The sequence below is a fragment of the Juglans regia genome, chromosome 3 (assembly GCF_001411555.2).
Source record: "Juglans regia cultivar Chandler chromosome 3, Walnut 2.0, whole genome shotgun sequence".
Taxonomy (NCBI): domain Eukaryota; kingdom Viridiplantae; phylum Streptophyta; class Magnoliopsida; order Fagales; family Juglandaceae; genus Juglans; species Juglans regia.
The window spans coordinates 20,957,006-20,974,255 of NC_049903.1; the positions used below are offsets into that span (position 1 = coordinate 20,957,006).

The 17,250-nt window shown below is 33.4% G+C and overlaps 1 protein-coding gene and 1 long non-coding RNA gene across 4 annotated transcripts; one reads left to right on the plus strand and one right to left on the minus strand.

Moving 5' to 3' along the window:
* The first annotated feature begins 11,019 nt into the window (after nucleotides 1-11,019).
* On the plus strand, nucleotides 11,020-16,564 carry LOC108999332 (NAC domain-containing protein 1-like). Of its 3 annotated transcripts, XM_018976218.2 has the most exons (5): nucleotides 11,020-11,085; nucleotides 11,177-11,253; nucleotides 14,604-15,017; nucleotides 15,570-15,850; nucleotides 15,960-16,564. In XM_018976218.2, exons 3-5 carry the CDS (start codon nucleotides 14,621-14,623, stop codon nucleotides 16,527-16,529), a joined length of 1,248 nt encoding a protein of 415 aa, XP_018831763.2. In that variant the 5' UTR covers nucleotides 11,020-11,085; nucleotides 11,177-11,253; nucleotides 14,604-14,620; the 3' UTR covers nucleotides 16,530-16,564. The 3 variants fall into 3 exon arrangements, with proteins under 3 accessions (XP_018831763.2, XP_035543905.1, XP_035543904.1); XM_035688012.1 differs by lacking the exon at nucleotides 11,177-11,253; XM_035688011.1 differs by lacking the exon at nucleotides 11,020-11,085 and having other exon boundaries at nucleotides 11,145-11,253.
* LOC118347896 lies at nucleotides 12,156-13,657 on the minus strand. The gene is made up of 2 exons (XR_004801045.1): nucleotides 13,357-13,657; nucleotides 12,156-12,632 (listed from the first exon to the last, which is right to left on the minus strand). It is a non-coding gene; the product is annotated as an uncharacterized LOC118347896 (long non-coding RNA).
* Nucleotides 16,565-17,250: the final 686 nt, after the last annotated feature.

Consider the following 17,250-nt stretch of genomic DNA (forward strand, 5'->3'; position numbering starts at 1 on the left):
TGATGAAGATCGGTTCTTAACATTTACAAACTTTAATACCTCAAATTTCCTAGAACATATTCCCAAAAGCCTGTCAGATTCTAAACCCTTAAATACAAATTTCATCATCTCTTAGTCCTAGAATTTCTACACCTCAAATCGGAAGTTACATCCTAAACCCACAATATCTAAAATCTCATATGTTATAGTCTGCAGAACTTCAAATCTGGCTGTGATACCAACTGTAACGTCCTAAAGGAAGGCCCAAACCACATGGCCTGCACTCTAAAAGAACTAGTCAATAATGCAATTGGAGCCCCATTGGAACCTTATAAAAAGTAAGAACTTCTCATTCTCAAACAATGTGGGATACCATACACCACCTCCCTTTATCCATATCATATGGGGTATTATATATGAAGCCTTCTTCGCAAAACAGGAGGATATATTAACGTTGGTTTGAAAATGCAATCTATAGTAATTATAATTTTCCGCACAATGTACATATAAACGTACAAATTAATGTGACAATTATTGAAATGGTGAAGATTTTAAAATTACTAGAAACTCAAATTTAAAAAAAAAAAGGTAAAAATTAGGGACAAAACTCAATATATATAATATTATCGCATAAATATATATGTTTGTACATGATGTAAATTGTAATACTACTCAGAAGTATGCATGCCTAACGGTATTGTTGGTCTTGCGAAGAACTATGCCTAATATAAGAATTACTGAGTCAACCAGAATCGTGGCATGTCCATGCATGTTGATCTGCTTTTTTTATTCAATTATTTTTCTTGCGCGCATAGCAAAAACATAAATTATTTCTAATTCATCTTTGGAGGAAGAGTCATATAGAAGATGATCAAGTTCAAGAATATGTTCTACATGAGAAGAGAATAGATCATAGGCCCAGCTATTTTTGAAATTAATCAAATGTAGGGTGAAAATGTTTCGATCTGCATTGACAAATACAATCGCTCTAGCGTATAACTGTTGAAAACGTGAAAGTTAGGATCCATTGAAAAAGTGATCATTTAAAAATATAGAATTATAGTTGAATATAATAGCAGTTATAAAAGCATTCTTGAGATACACAGAATGCTAACAAAAACTATTTTCTAGTTTAATGTAAGTAACCGTTCGCCAATTATTTCAGGTTTATAGTGGTTTTCTAAGTGCATATGATATAGTCAAGACAAGGATAATTTCTCTTAATTTCTCTCGTTAAATCTACAGTTGGTCATATGTATGTTGTTCTTTTGTTCAACTTTATCAATTCCAAGCGAAACAAATATATATCTTAATATCACATGAGAGAAACGTGTAGAGGGTTAAATCGTAAGGAACTTGATAGTTGATACTTAATCAGCTTCATGCTGATGTTATAAGTTTATTTTTAGTGTTTCATTTTGCTTCTAGTAGCTACTAAACTAAAGTAAGCTATGATTTCAGAGAATAATTAGAAGAATATTATGTTTCAAACCATGTGTGTGTACAGATTTTCCAAACTTTGTTTTAGTGGTTTGAACATATATATGTAGCTCCTAGCTCATATCTTTAGGGTTTGGATTGATATGTAGCATTACAATATATTGATATTTAAGTTGAATGATCAGGCTATTTGAATAACTGACACATTGTTGTCTTGCATTCTGCCTATATTAATATGCCCTATTGTGATTTTTGTTTTGTGACAGAGATAATCTTTCTGAGTCGCTGCTCAAATGGCATGTGTATGTGACCGAGCATAGTTTAGGTGGAGCATTGGCTACCCTTCTTGCTCTCGAGCTTTCCTCTAGCCAGGTAGCTAAGTACGCTATTTATCTTTCTATTTATAGAGTCCTTCATTCTTCCATACTTAAGAAAATTAAATCCATTCACGATTCAAGTCTATGTATTCGGAAACTGTGGAAAGCTAACTTGATATTTTTATGATTAGGAATTGATAGAGAGTACGTGATCCTAGTAAAATTAGTACTTACGTATTTGTAGTACTTTTTAATGTAGTGCGGCGTTTGGAGAGTAATGCCAATGAAATTTAACTATCTATTTTCCTTTTTTTTTTTGGTGTGCATTAGGTGCGGGGCAATCTATGTGACCATGTATAACTTTGGGTCTCGTGGAGTTGCTAACAAAAAGTTTGGAGAAGTTTATAACAGGGTAATAAAAATCACCATCTACAATTTTATTCACAGAAATCTCCATTTATTTGAAATAATCTTGCATAAATACATTTACTTTACACTATGTCTCTATATTTTGTGATGAAGTTAGGCCACAAGCAGGCATGTAGAAATTTAACAAGAACAAGATGGGAAACCAAGCAAACTTAACAAGATAATTTGTTATCTTCATTGATGTTTTCGGTAAACGTAGTTTAGGTTTAACTTTATTCAAATGGATGGAGGAATAAATGCTGTCTAAATTTTGACTACTTAATTCATTTGATTATGTGGAAATATTACTTTTGAGAACAACTAACTGGCCTTGTCAAATGGCTATTGTGGATGTGACATTTACCCCATGCATGCTTTTCAAACAGCCTTATCCCTTTTGCAGAGTCTTCACTTACAGACAAGAGCAGCATATGTTTGTTGCAGTAACGTGTCTATATGTCCAAAAATATGTATACATGTAGTCAGGCACAATGATTTGTTATGAACATTACTAACCATGTTGGCTAATTCCTTCTTGTAACGTCCTATTTGCAAACATTGATGTATTTTCATGGCCTTAATTGACTGGTTCACGCAGTGGGCAGAGTTGTAAATTACTATATTTTTTATGTTATATATATTTGTTATCTTAATTTTTGGTTGGAATAGAATTTCAGGTGTTGGTTTTATCACTTGATGGTCTATTGAGTAGAAAGCCTTCAATAGGTTTTAGTATTTGATTGTATTTGTATAATTGGTGGTTGGTGAGAAATAGCTTAGCTGTTGAAATTTATCATGCTAAAAAGTCTATTGCCATGAATAATATTCACAAAGAAAACAATTATCAGTTTCCATTTTCCATGAAGAAGTTTCATGGGCAAAAAGTTTTTTTTCCACCACCTAATTTCATGGAAAACGGTATTATTTCCTACCACATCGATACAAGATGGGACCTTATTTGCCACGAAAAAAAATGCTTTAACCGTCACGGATGTCATCGCGGGAAAAAGAATGTTTTTCACATGAACTTGTGGTTTGGTGGAGAAAGACTCTTTCTTCACTAGTTATATGCCACGAGCCTGCCACGAACCAATTTGGTGGCAAAAAATGTTTTCCCACGACAGTCACTCTCGGGAAAAAGTAATATTTGTTGTAGTGAGTAACCATTTGGATGGTTAAAAAATAATAAAAACGACATACAAAAAAAAAAGAAAAAAAAGAAAGAGAGAACAAAGAATACGTAAATGAAATAGGAAAAGACTTTGGATGTTATTATGTAATCTTAAGATATGCTAGTTTCGCGTACTTATTTTTAAAAATTGAATAAATATGAGACTCATATAATCTTTTTAATAGTTAGTTTCAAACTAGATAAAGAATGTACAAATTATTTCAGGCCAACAAACTCACGGGAGTTCTGAAGGTTAAGAGAGGAGACAGTTTCAATGTCGTTATATTGTGCGGCAGTAGGAGCCAACATCAGGAGACCTCTACGGAAATATTGCAGCAAATGTTTTTTTCCAGCTACGAACAAATTGTCAAAAACACTAATTGTTTTCCCACGATTATCTATCATTATTGTGAGACTTCATGCGGTCATTTTTTAGAATTTTTGTGGCAAGTAAAATCGCTAGAAAAAATCAAGTATTTGCGAAAACTCAAAAAATCGGCACAAAAAGTTATTTGGGAGAGGGGGCTAGGAAACAATAGCGGCTATGATGTGATGAGAAGAATTCGCCAGAAATCGTTCTTTTAAGCAATTTTGGCTAATATTTCAAGTGACTTCAATCACTAAAAATGGTGGTTTTATTGTTGTAAAATTTTAAAAATCCCGCATGATATAATCCGATGAAAAGAAAATAAGACTTGAATGAGAAATATGTATATATATATATTTACACATATATAGTCAATTAATTTGGAACTAAAGGAAACATATCAAATCATATTGTATATTATAATTAACTATTTCTTCCCCGACAGACTAATTTAAAAGTATATTATTTTTTCTTTTCTGGTTAAATATATTACGAGTTGTTTTTCTTTTCTAGAGAGAAAACGTACTAGTTTCAAACTAAATAGAGAACGTAGAAATTATTTCATGTGAGATAAGCTCGCTTGTAATCTGTATTTTTGGCAACAAACCTCGCCAAGAATAATATTGATTTCCGGTGGTAATGTGTTGTCGCAAGTGTGTCTTTTCGACTACCAAAAAGTTGCCAGAAAAACTAATTTTATTTCTCAAGATTATTTTTGAGACTTTTTGCAACCACATTTTGGATTTTTTGTTTCGAGAAAAATTGCCAGAACAAGCCAAGCATTCGCATCAACCTAAAAAAAAATCATTGTCGCAAGAATTGTTTTTTTTTTGGGGCGGGGGGAGATAACAATGAATATGTCGTGACAAGAAAACATCTTTGGAAATGGTTCTTTTCGTTGATTTTGCCAACAATTTTCAGCAACTTCAGTAGCGGGAAAAAGTATTTTTTCTTTTATTCTAATTTCAAAAATCTTGCATGATTGTATATGTATGTATGTATATATATATATATGTATGTATGTCTTTCAAAACTAAAGCAAAACAAATCAAATCATATTATATCTTATAATTAATCGTTTCTTCCCAAATAGTCTAATTTAAAGGTATCTTATAATCAATAGGCAATATTGATTAATACTGCTGAAGATTTTCTTTGAATTGGACTTGTTGAATTATGATCATAATCATGATTACCTTCATTAACTTGACTTGGTGTACATAAATTAAGGGGCTGGATTGATTGTTATCGCGAAGGAAGACTACCAAAGGATAGATGCTTATCATACTTGTACACAAATTATCATTGTCATTTCTGAATTATTAATTTTGTTCTTGGAAAAAGCTAAATGTACTTAAGAACAACTTACAAAAAACTTACTTCTCCACCAGTGAATTATTGATATGCGGAAAATCAGGAAATTTGAAATTCAAAATTTGAATAAAAAAAAAAAAAACTAACAAAATGAGTTCCGTTAGTAAAATTGTCAGTATATGTAGCACTACTTTTTGTTCTTATCCAGATAGTTTGTAGGTAAGTGATAGGAGTAATGTAATATATAATATTTAAGAATAAATATGATAATAATTAAGTTAAATAAAAAGGCAAAACTAACATCTTTCGGTCACACTAGCACACATGAAATGCACATTATTTATTTCTAATATACCTACTATTTTGAATAAATTACTATTATTCTTATCGTCTTCATAACATACATATCTTTAAAGCAAGATAATATTTTTGGTGCAAAGCAACAGATTTATTCCTATTTAGATACGTCTTCTATTCTTGGGCTAAATGAATAGAGTAAAAAATAAATAAATAAAATTTCGGGACCCTTTAACGGGGCATGTAGCATTCTCTTTCATTCTCTTTAAAAAAATAAAGTAGTGAGGAACAAGGATTTGTTATGAACATTACTGACTATGTTGGCTAATTCCTTCTTGTAACGTCCTATTTGCAAACATTGATTTATTTTCATGGCCTTATTTGATTGGTTAACGCATTGGGCAGAGTTGTAAATTACTGCATTATTTATTATATATATATTGGTTATCTTAATTTTTGGTTGGAATAAAATTTCAGGTGTTGGTTTTATCACTTGATCGTCTATTGAGTAGAAAGCCTTCAATAAGTTTGAGTATTTGATTGTATTTGTATCACTTGGTGGTTGGTGAGAAATAGTTTAGTTGTTGAAATCGATCATGCTAAAAAGTCTATTGCCATGAATAATATTCACGAAGAAAACAATTATCAGTTTCCATTTTCCACGAAGAAGTTTCATGGGCAAAAAGTTATTTTTCCACCATCTAATTTCTTGGAAAACAATATTATTTCCCACCACATCAATACTAGATGGGACTTTATTTGCCACGAAGAAAAAAATGCTTTAACTGCCACGGATGTCTTCGCGGGAAAAAGAAGGTTTTCCCCATGAACTTGTGGTTTGGTGGAGAAAGACTCTTTCTTCACTAGTTATATGCCATGAGCCTCCCACGAACCAAATTTTTGGCAAAAAAGTTTTTCCCACTATATACTTTTTCCCACGACAATCACTCCTGAGAAAAATTAATATTTGTTGTTGCTAATAACCATTGGATGGTTAAAAAATAATAAAAAAGAGAAATAAAAAAAAAATAATAATAAAGAAAGAAAGAAAGAAAGAGTGAACAAAGAATATGTAAATGAAATAGGAAAAGAATTTGGATGTTATTATGTAGTCTTAAGATATGCTAGTCTCACGTACTTATTTTTAAAAATTGAATAAATATGAGACCCATATAATTTTTTTTTTAATAGTTAGTTTCAAACTAGATAAAGAATGTACAAATTATTTCTGGCCAACAAACTAAGACTTGAATGAGAAATATGTATATATATATTTACACATATATAGTCAATTAATTTGGAACTAAAGGAAACATATCAAATTATATTGTATCTTGTAAGTAACCATTTCTTCCCTGATAGACTAATTTAAAAGTATATTATTTTCTATTTTCTGGTTAAATATATTACGAGATGTTTTTCTTTTCTAGAGAAAAAACGTACTAGTTTCAAACTAAATAGAGAACGTAGAAATTACTTCATGTGAGCAAAGCTCGCTTGTAATCTGTATTTCTGGCAATAAACCTCGTCAGGAATAATATAGATTTATGGTGGCAATGTGTTGTCGCAAGTGTTTCTTTTCAACTACCAAAAAATTGCAGGAAAAATAATTGTATTTTTCAAGATTATTTTTGGGACTTCTTGTAGCCACTTTTTGGATTTTTTGTTTCGAGAAAAATTGCCAGAACAAGCCAAGCATTTGCATCAACTTAAAAAAATAAACATTGACGCAAGAAATTTTTTTTTGGGTGGGGGACAACAATGAATATGTCGTGACAAGAAAATATCATTGGAAATGGTTCTTTTCGTCGATTTTGCCAACAATTTTCAGCAACTTCAGTAGCGGGAAAAAGTATTTTTTCTTTTATTCTAATTTCAAAAATCTTGCATGATTGTATATGTATATGTGTATATATATATATATATATGTATGTCTTTCAGAATTAAAGGAAACAAATCAAATCATATTATATCTTATAATTAATCATTTCTTCCCAAATAGACTAATTTAAAGGTATCTTATAATCAACAGGCAATAATGATTAACATTGCCGAAGATTGTGTTTGAATTGGATTTGTTGAATTATGATCATAATTATGATTACCTTCGTTTATTTGACTTGGTGTACATAAATTAAGGGGCTGGATTGATTGTTATCGCGAAGGAAGACTATCAAATGATAGATGCTTATTATACTTGTACACAAATTATCATTATCATTTCTGAATTATTAATTTTGTTATTGGAAAAAGCTAAATGTACTTAAGAACAACTTACAAAAAACTTACTTCTTCACCTGTGAATTATTGATATGCGGAAAATCAAGAAATTTGAAATTCAAAATTTGAATCTAAAAAAAAAAACTAACAAAATGAGTTCTGTAAATAAAATTGTCAGTATATGTTGCACTACTTTTTATTCTTTTCCAGATAGTTTTGTAGGTAGTGATAGGAGTAATGTAATATATAATTTTTAAGAATAAATAAATAAAAAGGCAAACTAACCTCTTTCTGTCACATTAGCACACATGGAATGCACATTATTTATTTCTAATATACCCACTATTTTGAATAAATTACTATTATTCTTATCGTCTTCATAGCATACATATCTTTAAAGCAAGATAATATTTTTGGTGCAAAGCAACATATTTTATTCCTATTGAGACACGTCTTCTATTCTTGGGCTAAAGAGACACGTCTTCTATTCTCGGGCTAAATAAATTTGAGTAAATAATATTAAAAGTTGAGTAAATAAATACTAGAAAATATGAAATTTTGAAATTCAGACTTTTTGCAAGAACTTCAAAAATCAAGTATTTACAACAACTTCAAAAAATTGCGGCAAAAAGTTTTTTTTTTTGGGGGGGGAGGGGGGAGAGGGCACCGTACTAGTTTAAAAGTATTATGAGCTAAAGAGAAACCATTTTTTCGAATACAAAAAAATAACCGAAAAAACTAGTTTTTTTCCCATAATTGTTTGCCATTGTTGTGGGACTTTTTCCGAACTTTTTTGGACTTTTCGTGGTGAGCAAAATACAGCAAAAATTTATTTGAGGGTGGAGACGACAATAGTGGCTAAGATGTGGTGACAAAACATGTAAATGGTTCTTTTTGGAGAGTTTTCCTACAATTTCCCATAGCAACAATAAATTTATTGAGGAAGAAATTTCTTATCAGTAAATATCCTGTTCGAATGTTTTATTAATCAATGGAACAGAAAATGACTTTCGTCAATATTTTGGGATGAAATTCAAATTTCATCATTAAAAGTCATTTCTTGGACAATTTTATTTCATCCTTATCAACCATTATTTCATAAACCAATGAATGTATTTTGAGCTCTACCAGTACAATATTTTTTTTTGTGACTGGTCTGGTCTTCACTACTACTGATACTCTCTAAAGAAAAACATCCAAGAGACAGCAATAAGGACTCAATCTCATCCTTCATAGAAAGACAAGACTCAACTTCTAGAGAAAAAAGTCCAAAAGGTGAACTCCTTTTTTTTTACTAAACAATAAGGAAAGTACTAAGATAGACGCAAAAAAGAACAGATTACATTTTGTACCAACTCCGATAAATTTTAAAATCTATGACAATGCATGAAGGCAACACGCTTTGTCTCTTTTTAGCCACAAAAATCATATCTGAAAGATTTTATGGTAGCGATTTCGGTAATCCGGCACATGTGGCTTGGAAGGAGACAAAGTGAGATAGCTTCATCTTTTTCCACTGGATTTGCGCTTATATGCCTTCTCTAGGTAGTCCAGACTCAGAGCTGCTATTAACGTCGAATCAAACCCAAATCCCCTTGCATCAAGATTGGGGTTTAACGAAGCATCTCAATTAAAACAACAAGTATGATAAAGGTAAACATAATCATAAATCTATGCAACCAATTTTACAAACTACTATAATTATATTTGAAAATAATGAATAAAATAGAAAATCTAGAATGATTGAACCCATAACAAATCAAATGTTTAGAATTAAGTTATATATTGAAGTCATTACAGGACATGCATTGCTCCACCCGTTATAAGACTTACTAGACATGTAAATCATAATAATAGTAATAACAACAACAACAACAACAACAATAATAATAATAATAATAATGCTCTTATAAAAGAAAATAATTTCAAACAAAATAATTGTTAATTGTTTCAGAAAACTAAATGGATATAATTGTAATAGGAATGATAAAACATAAAAATAGAGTATTAATTTGAATTTTTAAAAAGTATAATGTTTTTTAAATGAAAGTAATATTAATTTAAAAAATCTGTTCAATATGATTCATTATTATGAGAAATAATATGAAATGATATCCTAAAGTAATAAAATATTATTCTTTAAATTTAAAAATATTATTTTCTTTTTGGAACTGAAATATAATATTATTGTTCTTTTCAAATTTTTAATTGCAATCCCGATCTTTGAAAGGATAAAAAATGTTTATAGTTCTTTTAATAATAATTTTAAAAATGTATTATATTGAATAATGTTAGATATAGTCATAGAGTGTGCAAACGATGAGTAATCTTAAAAAAAAAATGAATCCTTTATTAAAAGAATGGTGGATTTAGCTCAAGAGACTAAGTCACCAATAAGGCCAAATGACATTTTGTTTCATATATTTTTTTTTATACTGTTAAACATTTAAAAAATACTTCCTTAATAATTGAGTAAAAAATAAATAAATAAAATTCCAGGACCTCCGCCATTGGGACATGTAGCATTCTCTTTAAAAAATTAATTTTTTTATATAAGTCTCATTTTTTCGAATACTATTTTATGGTTCCAAATTGATTTTTAAATGTTATCAAATTTTTTTAATAAACTTGTCATTGTAGTTAAATTTTTAAAATAGACTCTACTCGATCATCGAATGACCCAATGCCGCACTCAACTCAATTTTTTGCAAAGCGCACCGTTTAAAATGATCAGCAGAATTTTCAATCAGTTTCGAGTCCATTCCGAAAATCCCTAGTTCTCTCCTGCACAGCGAAATCAGCCAGTCCACTGCCCAGCCTGATAAGGATAAGGTCAAAACAGATTCAAACAACAAGTCCAACTCCAGTAAGTTCAAAGCAGATTCAAAAGAAATCAACTCCAAGTCCAACTCCATCCCAAAGTATTCGGATACCACCGTCTCAAGCCCAAGTTTCTAGGAGATAACATTTATCATATTGAGAAAATCAAATCTTGTAACTGACTGATCTATCTTGTAAACTGTTTATTATATATATACAATCTCTCGTCAGCCATTAAAGGAAGAGAGCATAACCCAGCAAATCACCGTCTGTTTTACAGCCAACGTGTAACCGCAGCAGCGAGCACCTTCATAGAACCACCATGCAGCCGCTGCTACCTCCTTCAACCACCATCACCAAGACCCATATCGGCCTCCATCTTCGCTCACGTGGAAACTGACGCGACCACCATAGCACCCGTGGCCAACCACCTTTGTGCATGACCCGCGCCACTGTAAATCTCCACCGAAGCCCAGCTGTTGCACGCCGCTTCATCGTAGAAGCCCAACTCTAGTCGGCCACCGCTACTCTGCCCTGCACTTCCGTGCCGAGCCGCCGGTACGCTTTGGACGTGTAGGGCTCTGTTTTTGCACGCCAAAACAGGGGAAGCATCCCCACCGTGAGCCACCTCGTTAGCCCCCTCCACTTCGACGCCACTGCCATCAGAAGACACCGAAGGACGAGCCTCCACCTTCGGACGCTGCCCTGGTCGACGCCCAGCCCCAGACCGTCGCACGCCTCGCTGCCTCACGGTGAGTTTCCGTTCTCTCTCACACCTAGCTCCCTCTCGGTCCTCGCTCTTTCTACGTGAGGTCTCTCTCACTCTCTCTCTCTCATGCCCAGCTCGCCAGCGTATCCACCCCAACCGCTGTGCCCAGCCGCTTTCCGCCGCTCGAAACTTCTCTCGGTAAATTGTGCCTGTATGCGCACCCCTCTGACACCACGTCAGCACTTTGTTTTTTTTGTAAAATAAAAAAACGCAAAATGGAGGAAGAAGAAATGGAAAATAGACTTTTCATTTCTTTCTTTTTTTATCTCTTGATTTCAAACAAGCTTAGTTTTGGACTGGTTTCTCTCTTGCTTTCATTTCTTTTACAGTTTCGTCCATCATCTCTTTGTTTCATTTCTTTACAGTTTCATCCATCATAAGTTACAGAATTTCATACCAACATGATGATCATGTTAGAAACCTTGCTGCATTTTTCTCACATGGTTTCTTTCCAAAAGAGACTTAGAAACATGTAAGAAAAGTAAGAAAATAATTTCAGTAGTCAAATAGAACAATGAAATAATCAGGAAAACTTGAGCACAATAATTCGACACATATGGTTAAACCACATACGTACATCGAAATAAAGAGAAATTAAACATCATTCAATATCTGAATAGATGTCCGGAATGAAACCCATCTTTTTTGTCTTTCCAGATATCTGGCACCATATCATATATAGCATCCTTCTGTAGGTGAAGCCCATATTCCACCCCAAAGACATGGACTCTGTTCTGTATTTGAAGCTAACTGAATCCTTGATCTTTCTTCACTCCTCTATCTCTCATTGATTTTCTAATTTTAGCAACATCCTTCCATCCCCAACCTGAATATAGATTGGCAAGGGCTGAGTATGCCCCGCTGTTGTCAGGCTCAATAAGAACAAATCTTTCTGCCGCAACTTTTGCTAACTCCACATTTTTGTGAACCTTCAACTTTTGCTAAATTCCTGAGAGAAAGGGCTTAGGGTTTGTTTTCATCGAGCGGAGGAGGAAGGGGAACACTGATCTTGAGGGGAGGAGGAAGAAATCTAATAGAGGGAAACCTATTAAATGGATCAAATCAATAAGAGCATCCATATCTTGTTGAACATCCCACATCAATAATATAAATTGTACGTCACATGGCCAGAGTCTCCGAACATTATATCAATAATATAAATTGTATGGCAAGCCACAGAAAGCTTCAGTTTCATGATTTCATCCTCAAGTGCATGCACTTCACTCAGCCTCATTCATCCCTGCTTATTACAAGTCTGTGAAATAGCATACAAACATTCCATCGTGGAGTTTAATGATGGACTAGACAAGGCTCAACACTTCAGAATTCTTCAGTACATTTGAAATGTAAATTATTCAACGTTTCAGTTATAAGCGACTACAGTACACTATCATTACTCACCCTTTTCTTCTGTACAAGAGAAAAGGATGAAGAATAAAGAATCACAACAGTCTGCAACAATGGTTGTTTAACATCCCGAGCTTCAGCTGGTGAAGTGTCCAAATTGTGTGGTTAAGAGCATGCAATTTCCTGTCATTATTAAGCACATCAGTAGTCATCATCAAAGTAAAGAAAACCCTTAGTGTTAGTAGACTAAACAAAGGGGGTAAGACTTTAAATTTCTTTAACCCTCTCCCTAGGATCCACTCTCCAATATACCCAGGGACATTACAAACTGGGCAAACTAACTTTAAATATATAGTGCAAAACTTCAAAATATAGTAACTCCCAACCCACTTTCCCCTTCTTCTCATTCCCACCGCACCTCCTTAGCAACACATCATATTTTATACACTCCACTACAACACCCAGATCAGAAACTCTAGTCCAGAAAATCAACTCACCAAAATGATCTTCTTATTGATCAGATCAGAAGTCTCTTTAAATTGAAAGACACATTTAATCTGAAATTGGTTTCTATATATTTCCTAAATTGAAGGCCCGAAAAAAATAAAATAAATCATTGATGTAATCAACTGAGCATTTGAGACCCATAAATAAATACAAAAAAGTGATATGAATAAAATCAACTGAGGATGATGGGAGTCAAGCACAGTGGATCAGAATGATACAAACCACGTCAAGCACAACAACCCCTTCATTAGAAATATAGAACAAAACATTGATGTAAAAATACAAACCCTAGGCCCCTGAGACAGCAACCCTTCTGCTGGAAACCCAGTACCAAACCCTAACCCTAACACCTCATAATTAACCCACCTAATCAGATAAATCACCAAGTGTTTTTCCTTACCTTGGATTAGTTTTTTTCGGTGCTTGTAGAGAAAGCTTCCACGATCCAACCACCACAGAGAGCGAGCAAGAGAGACTGAGTTAGAGAGTGAGAAACACAAAGAGAGAGTGCTGCGAGACAATTTTTTTCTGTTGGGTCTGTGAGAGAGATGCAAGAGACTAGAGAGAGAGCCCAGTCTGCAAGAGGCTTCAAGTTCGAGCGAGAGAGAAGAGAGACTGAGGGAGGCAGATGGTGAACAGTCCTATGCAAGAGAGAGAACGCCGTGTTATATATCTTTGGCAAAAACGACCTCCTTTTTTGTGTGTAATTCGGGTATCGGTTAATAACTGTGTTTTTTAAACGGTTCGAGAATTTTTATTTCCAATTCAGAAACTAAACGATTCGGACAATTTTGGGTCGGTAAAACGGAATTAATATTCGGCCGGCTTTTTTTGTTCAGTCCTATCCGAGAGTAATAAGGAAAAGATTTCACCTTTATTTCTGTCTAGTTTGATCACCAGGATTAGCACAACCATACCACGAGGCTGAAACATTGTCTCTGCTATGTGAGATACTCTGTTTTGATGTGATGATGATGCTCAGGTTATGTTATGTCAAAGTACTATGGGTTTTACTTGTCTTAAAACCATCGCTTTGGTACTTTTGAAAACATGTTTTGTTCTGCAAAATAATTCTGAAAAATATTTTGTTCTGCATACTATACTTTGTAAATGCTCATGTTTGCACGCTAGCATATGTCATCTGCTTACTGAGTTGTTGATAACTCACCCCTTCTCTCCACAAAATTTTTCAGATATTTTGAATACTTCAACGGAGGTTCAAGAATAGGAAGCATGGTTTAAAGTTTTGTGAGCATAGTATTTTAAATACAAAGAGGGTACTTGTTATTGGATAATTTTTGTGAGCATAGCATAGTATTTGCTTTGTTGACTTAGTACTTTGGGAAGTTGGCATGTATTTTGAGACTTCGTTGTATTCTTAGTTCTTTATTTTGGGGTAAATGATTTAAAGTAATGAGGTCTATGAGTATATGAGGAATTTGACTTTATATTTGTACAATGAGATATGATTTTAAGTGTTAAGATGTAACTCTTTGACCCATCCGGGTCTGGGGCATTACACCAAGACTCCAAAAAAATCTGTAGAAGTGGACTGTCGCTAAGATTTAAAATATATTTATTTATAGAGAGAGAACGTCGTACGAGTTTAAAGTTATTTGACGTCTGCTGAAATTACTTGTTTTTTAGATAAGATATCTCGTGCTATGGAGGCTGAGAATGGCAAGGAACGTAAACCGATTCTCATGGCTGCTCTTACTACCCAATCATTCGCCAATAACTCCAGAGAGCAACCCCAAGTAGCCCTCGACTGTAATACACCAGAGAGCAACGAAAGTTCATTGATCACAACAAATAATCTTGGAGCTGCTCATGATCAAGGGTTTGCTGCAGATCTCAATGACGAGTCAAACAATTTCAACAGCAGCAACAAGCTGATTAAGGAACAAGGATTTTTTTCCATGCCTCCCGGGTACAGATTCCTCCCAACAGATGAAGAGCTCATCATCTTTTATTTGGAGAAGAAAGTATGGAACCAGCCCCTACCAATTAACAAGATCGTGGAGGTTAACTTATATGCCTATAACCCAGATTTTCTTGCAGGTAGGTAGTACTGATCTTGTTCAAACATCCTATTTCTTTATTGGTATTCTTTAATGATTTTAGCTGTTTGGAACTTGATCTTTTCCAATGAAATTGGTTTGAACGTAACTTTGCATGATATAAAGTTTCTTGTTTGCTAATTATTTATAATTTGAATGTGAGAATCATGATAGATATTGTGCATATACCTTGATTTTCTTGGTGTGCTTGTTTTTCTTGGAACTAATATTCCTCATGTCAACCATCTTCTTCTTTCAATGTCGAATGCACTTAGCAAAACTGGAAGGGAATAAATATATGAAATTAAACAAATACTCATGTTTAGCTTCAATTTTGTTTAATTCATTGCGTTTGATGGTGTTTCATTTCGTTTGACTGAATTAAATCATGTGCAATTAATCAAGTAGAACTAATTATCTTTCTTGTGAGTGCATATTCATGTGGTGCATACAGTCATGGCATTTGATACTTTGAGCTTAAATTAAGACTATTTCATATTAAAGATCAGAAGTTGAACAATGAAAGTAACACTTGAATTTCTTCCATTAACAGCAAAATACAAGGATTATCAAGAAGGTCAGTTATACATTTTCACCCCAAGAGATCGAAAGTATCGAAATGGAAGACGGCCAAATCGAGCAGCTGGTGATGGATATTGGAAAGCCACCGGAGCTGACAGAAAAATCAAATCTAATGGAACAATAGTTGGGTATAGGAAGGCATTGGTTTTTTATATAGGAAAGGCTCCAAAGGGTAAAAAGACCAACTGGATTATGCACGAATTTAGAGTCAAGGATTCACCTTGTAGCGAAAGAGGCTCAAATGGCATGAAGGTATGTAGGTTTTCATCCTTTTACTAATTAATATATATGTTCGTTTTAAGACTCTTAATTCTATTCTCAAAAACTGACCATGATCAGCACTAAATCTTGTACTATGCAGTTGGATGACTGGGTCTTATGCAGGATTTATAAAAAACCTGTTAAATCAATCAAAATTCAAATTGAAGATAACGTTCCTGCGATGGTTGGTTCAACTTCTCTGCTAGATGATTATGATGGGAGGGATGATGAGATGAATTTTGGAAATCTCGAAGCTGCTGCTATTGCTGATGTTGAAGTACCAATAATAGGTGCCTGGGATAATAATATGCAGATCACCACGGCCAGTACCTTCCAAAATGGGTTCCAGCAGCCAGATCAATCTGCTGCTCAATGCAGTAACGCTCATGCTCTCGATACTGGGGCTACTTTCAATGGCTACTTCAATTATGCAAGTCCTCATGATCTTCCTGCCACGATGGTTCCACCAATTGGGTGGTCCAACTGGGTGTATGATTCCATAGATCAGACAGTCTTTGGGTCTAACTATCCAAATGAACCGAGTGAATTCCAAGAGGATATGTCGATGAGTTTGCCATCTCAATTGGATCCTAGTAGTTATAGCTTTTTCCAAGAGTCGTATGTACATCTTCCCGGTAGTGTCCCAAATAATAATCCTGATGATATATAGAGATGACAGTGAAAAGTCTAACGACTGATCTTTAATTTGTTGAGGGAACTTAAGTATTAGTTTATATAGGATGATGATCATAATCTAGCTAGTTTTGGCAGCTTAATTTATGTATTTGCTTGACAATAATTGATATATATGTTAATTTTATGTGATTTTGTTATTTTCACGTTTCATCAATATTCATATGTATGTGTTTCTAAAACCGGTGTATAGGTCAGCACACCTACTACTACTAAAGTGCCTACATAGAATAATTTAATTTATGAAATAAATTTTAAAATTTGAATCTTACAATTCAAAATTTACCATTTAAATAAAAAAAAAAAAGATAGAAAAAATTATATATTTCACATACTGTATAATATATATATAATGGTAAAATATTAGGTGTGAAACTCTAGAAGGCTAATATTACAGATTAATTAATTATAATCTCCAGTACATATGATTCATAAAACAACAAACTAGAGCAAATTCTATAAAAAGGAGTCTAATCCGCTGTTTCGTCCTTGATGGCTATATATTTGAATATTACCAAAAAATATTTATTAGATATCTTATAATTATGCATCATTTCTTGCAGCAGCTTGGAAAAAACATGGTGCAGGATTATGAGTTAATATGCGGGAATAAATGCAAAGAAAAAGTTCATGAAGCATACGAAGCCTTCACTACAAGAAATATGTCCCTTACCAGCGATTAATAAATCGCTGCAAAA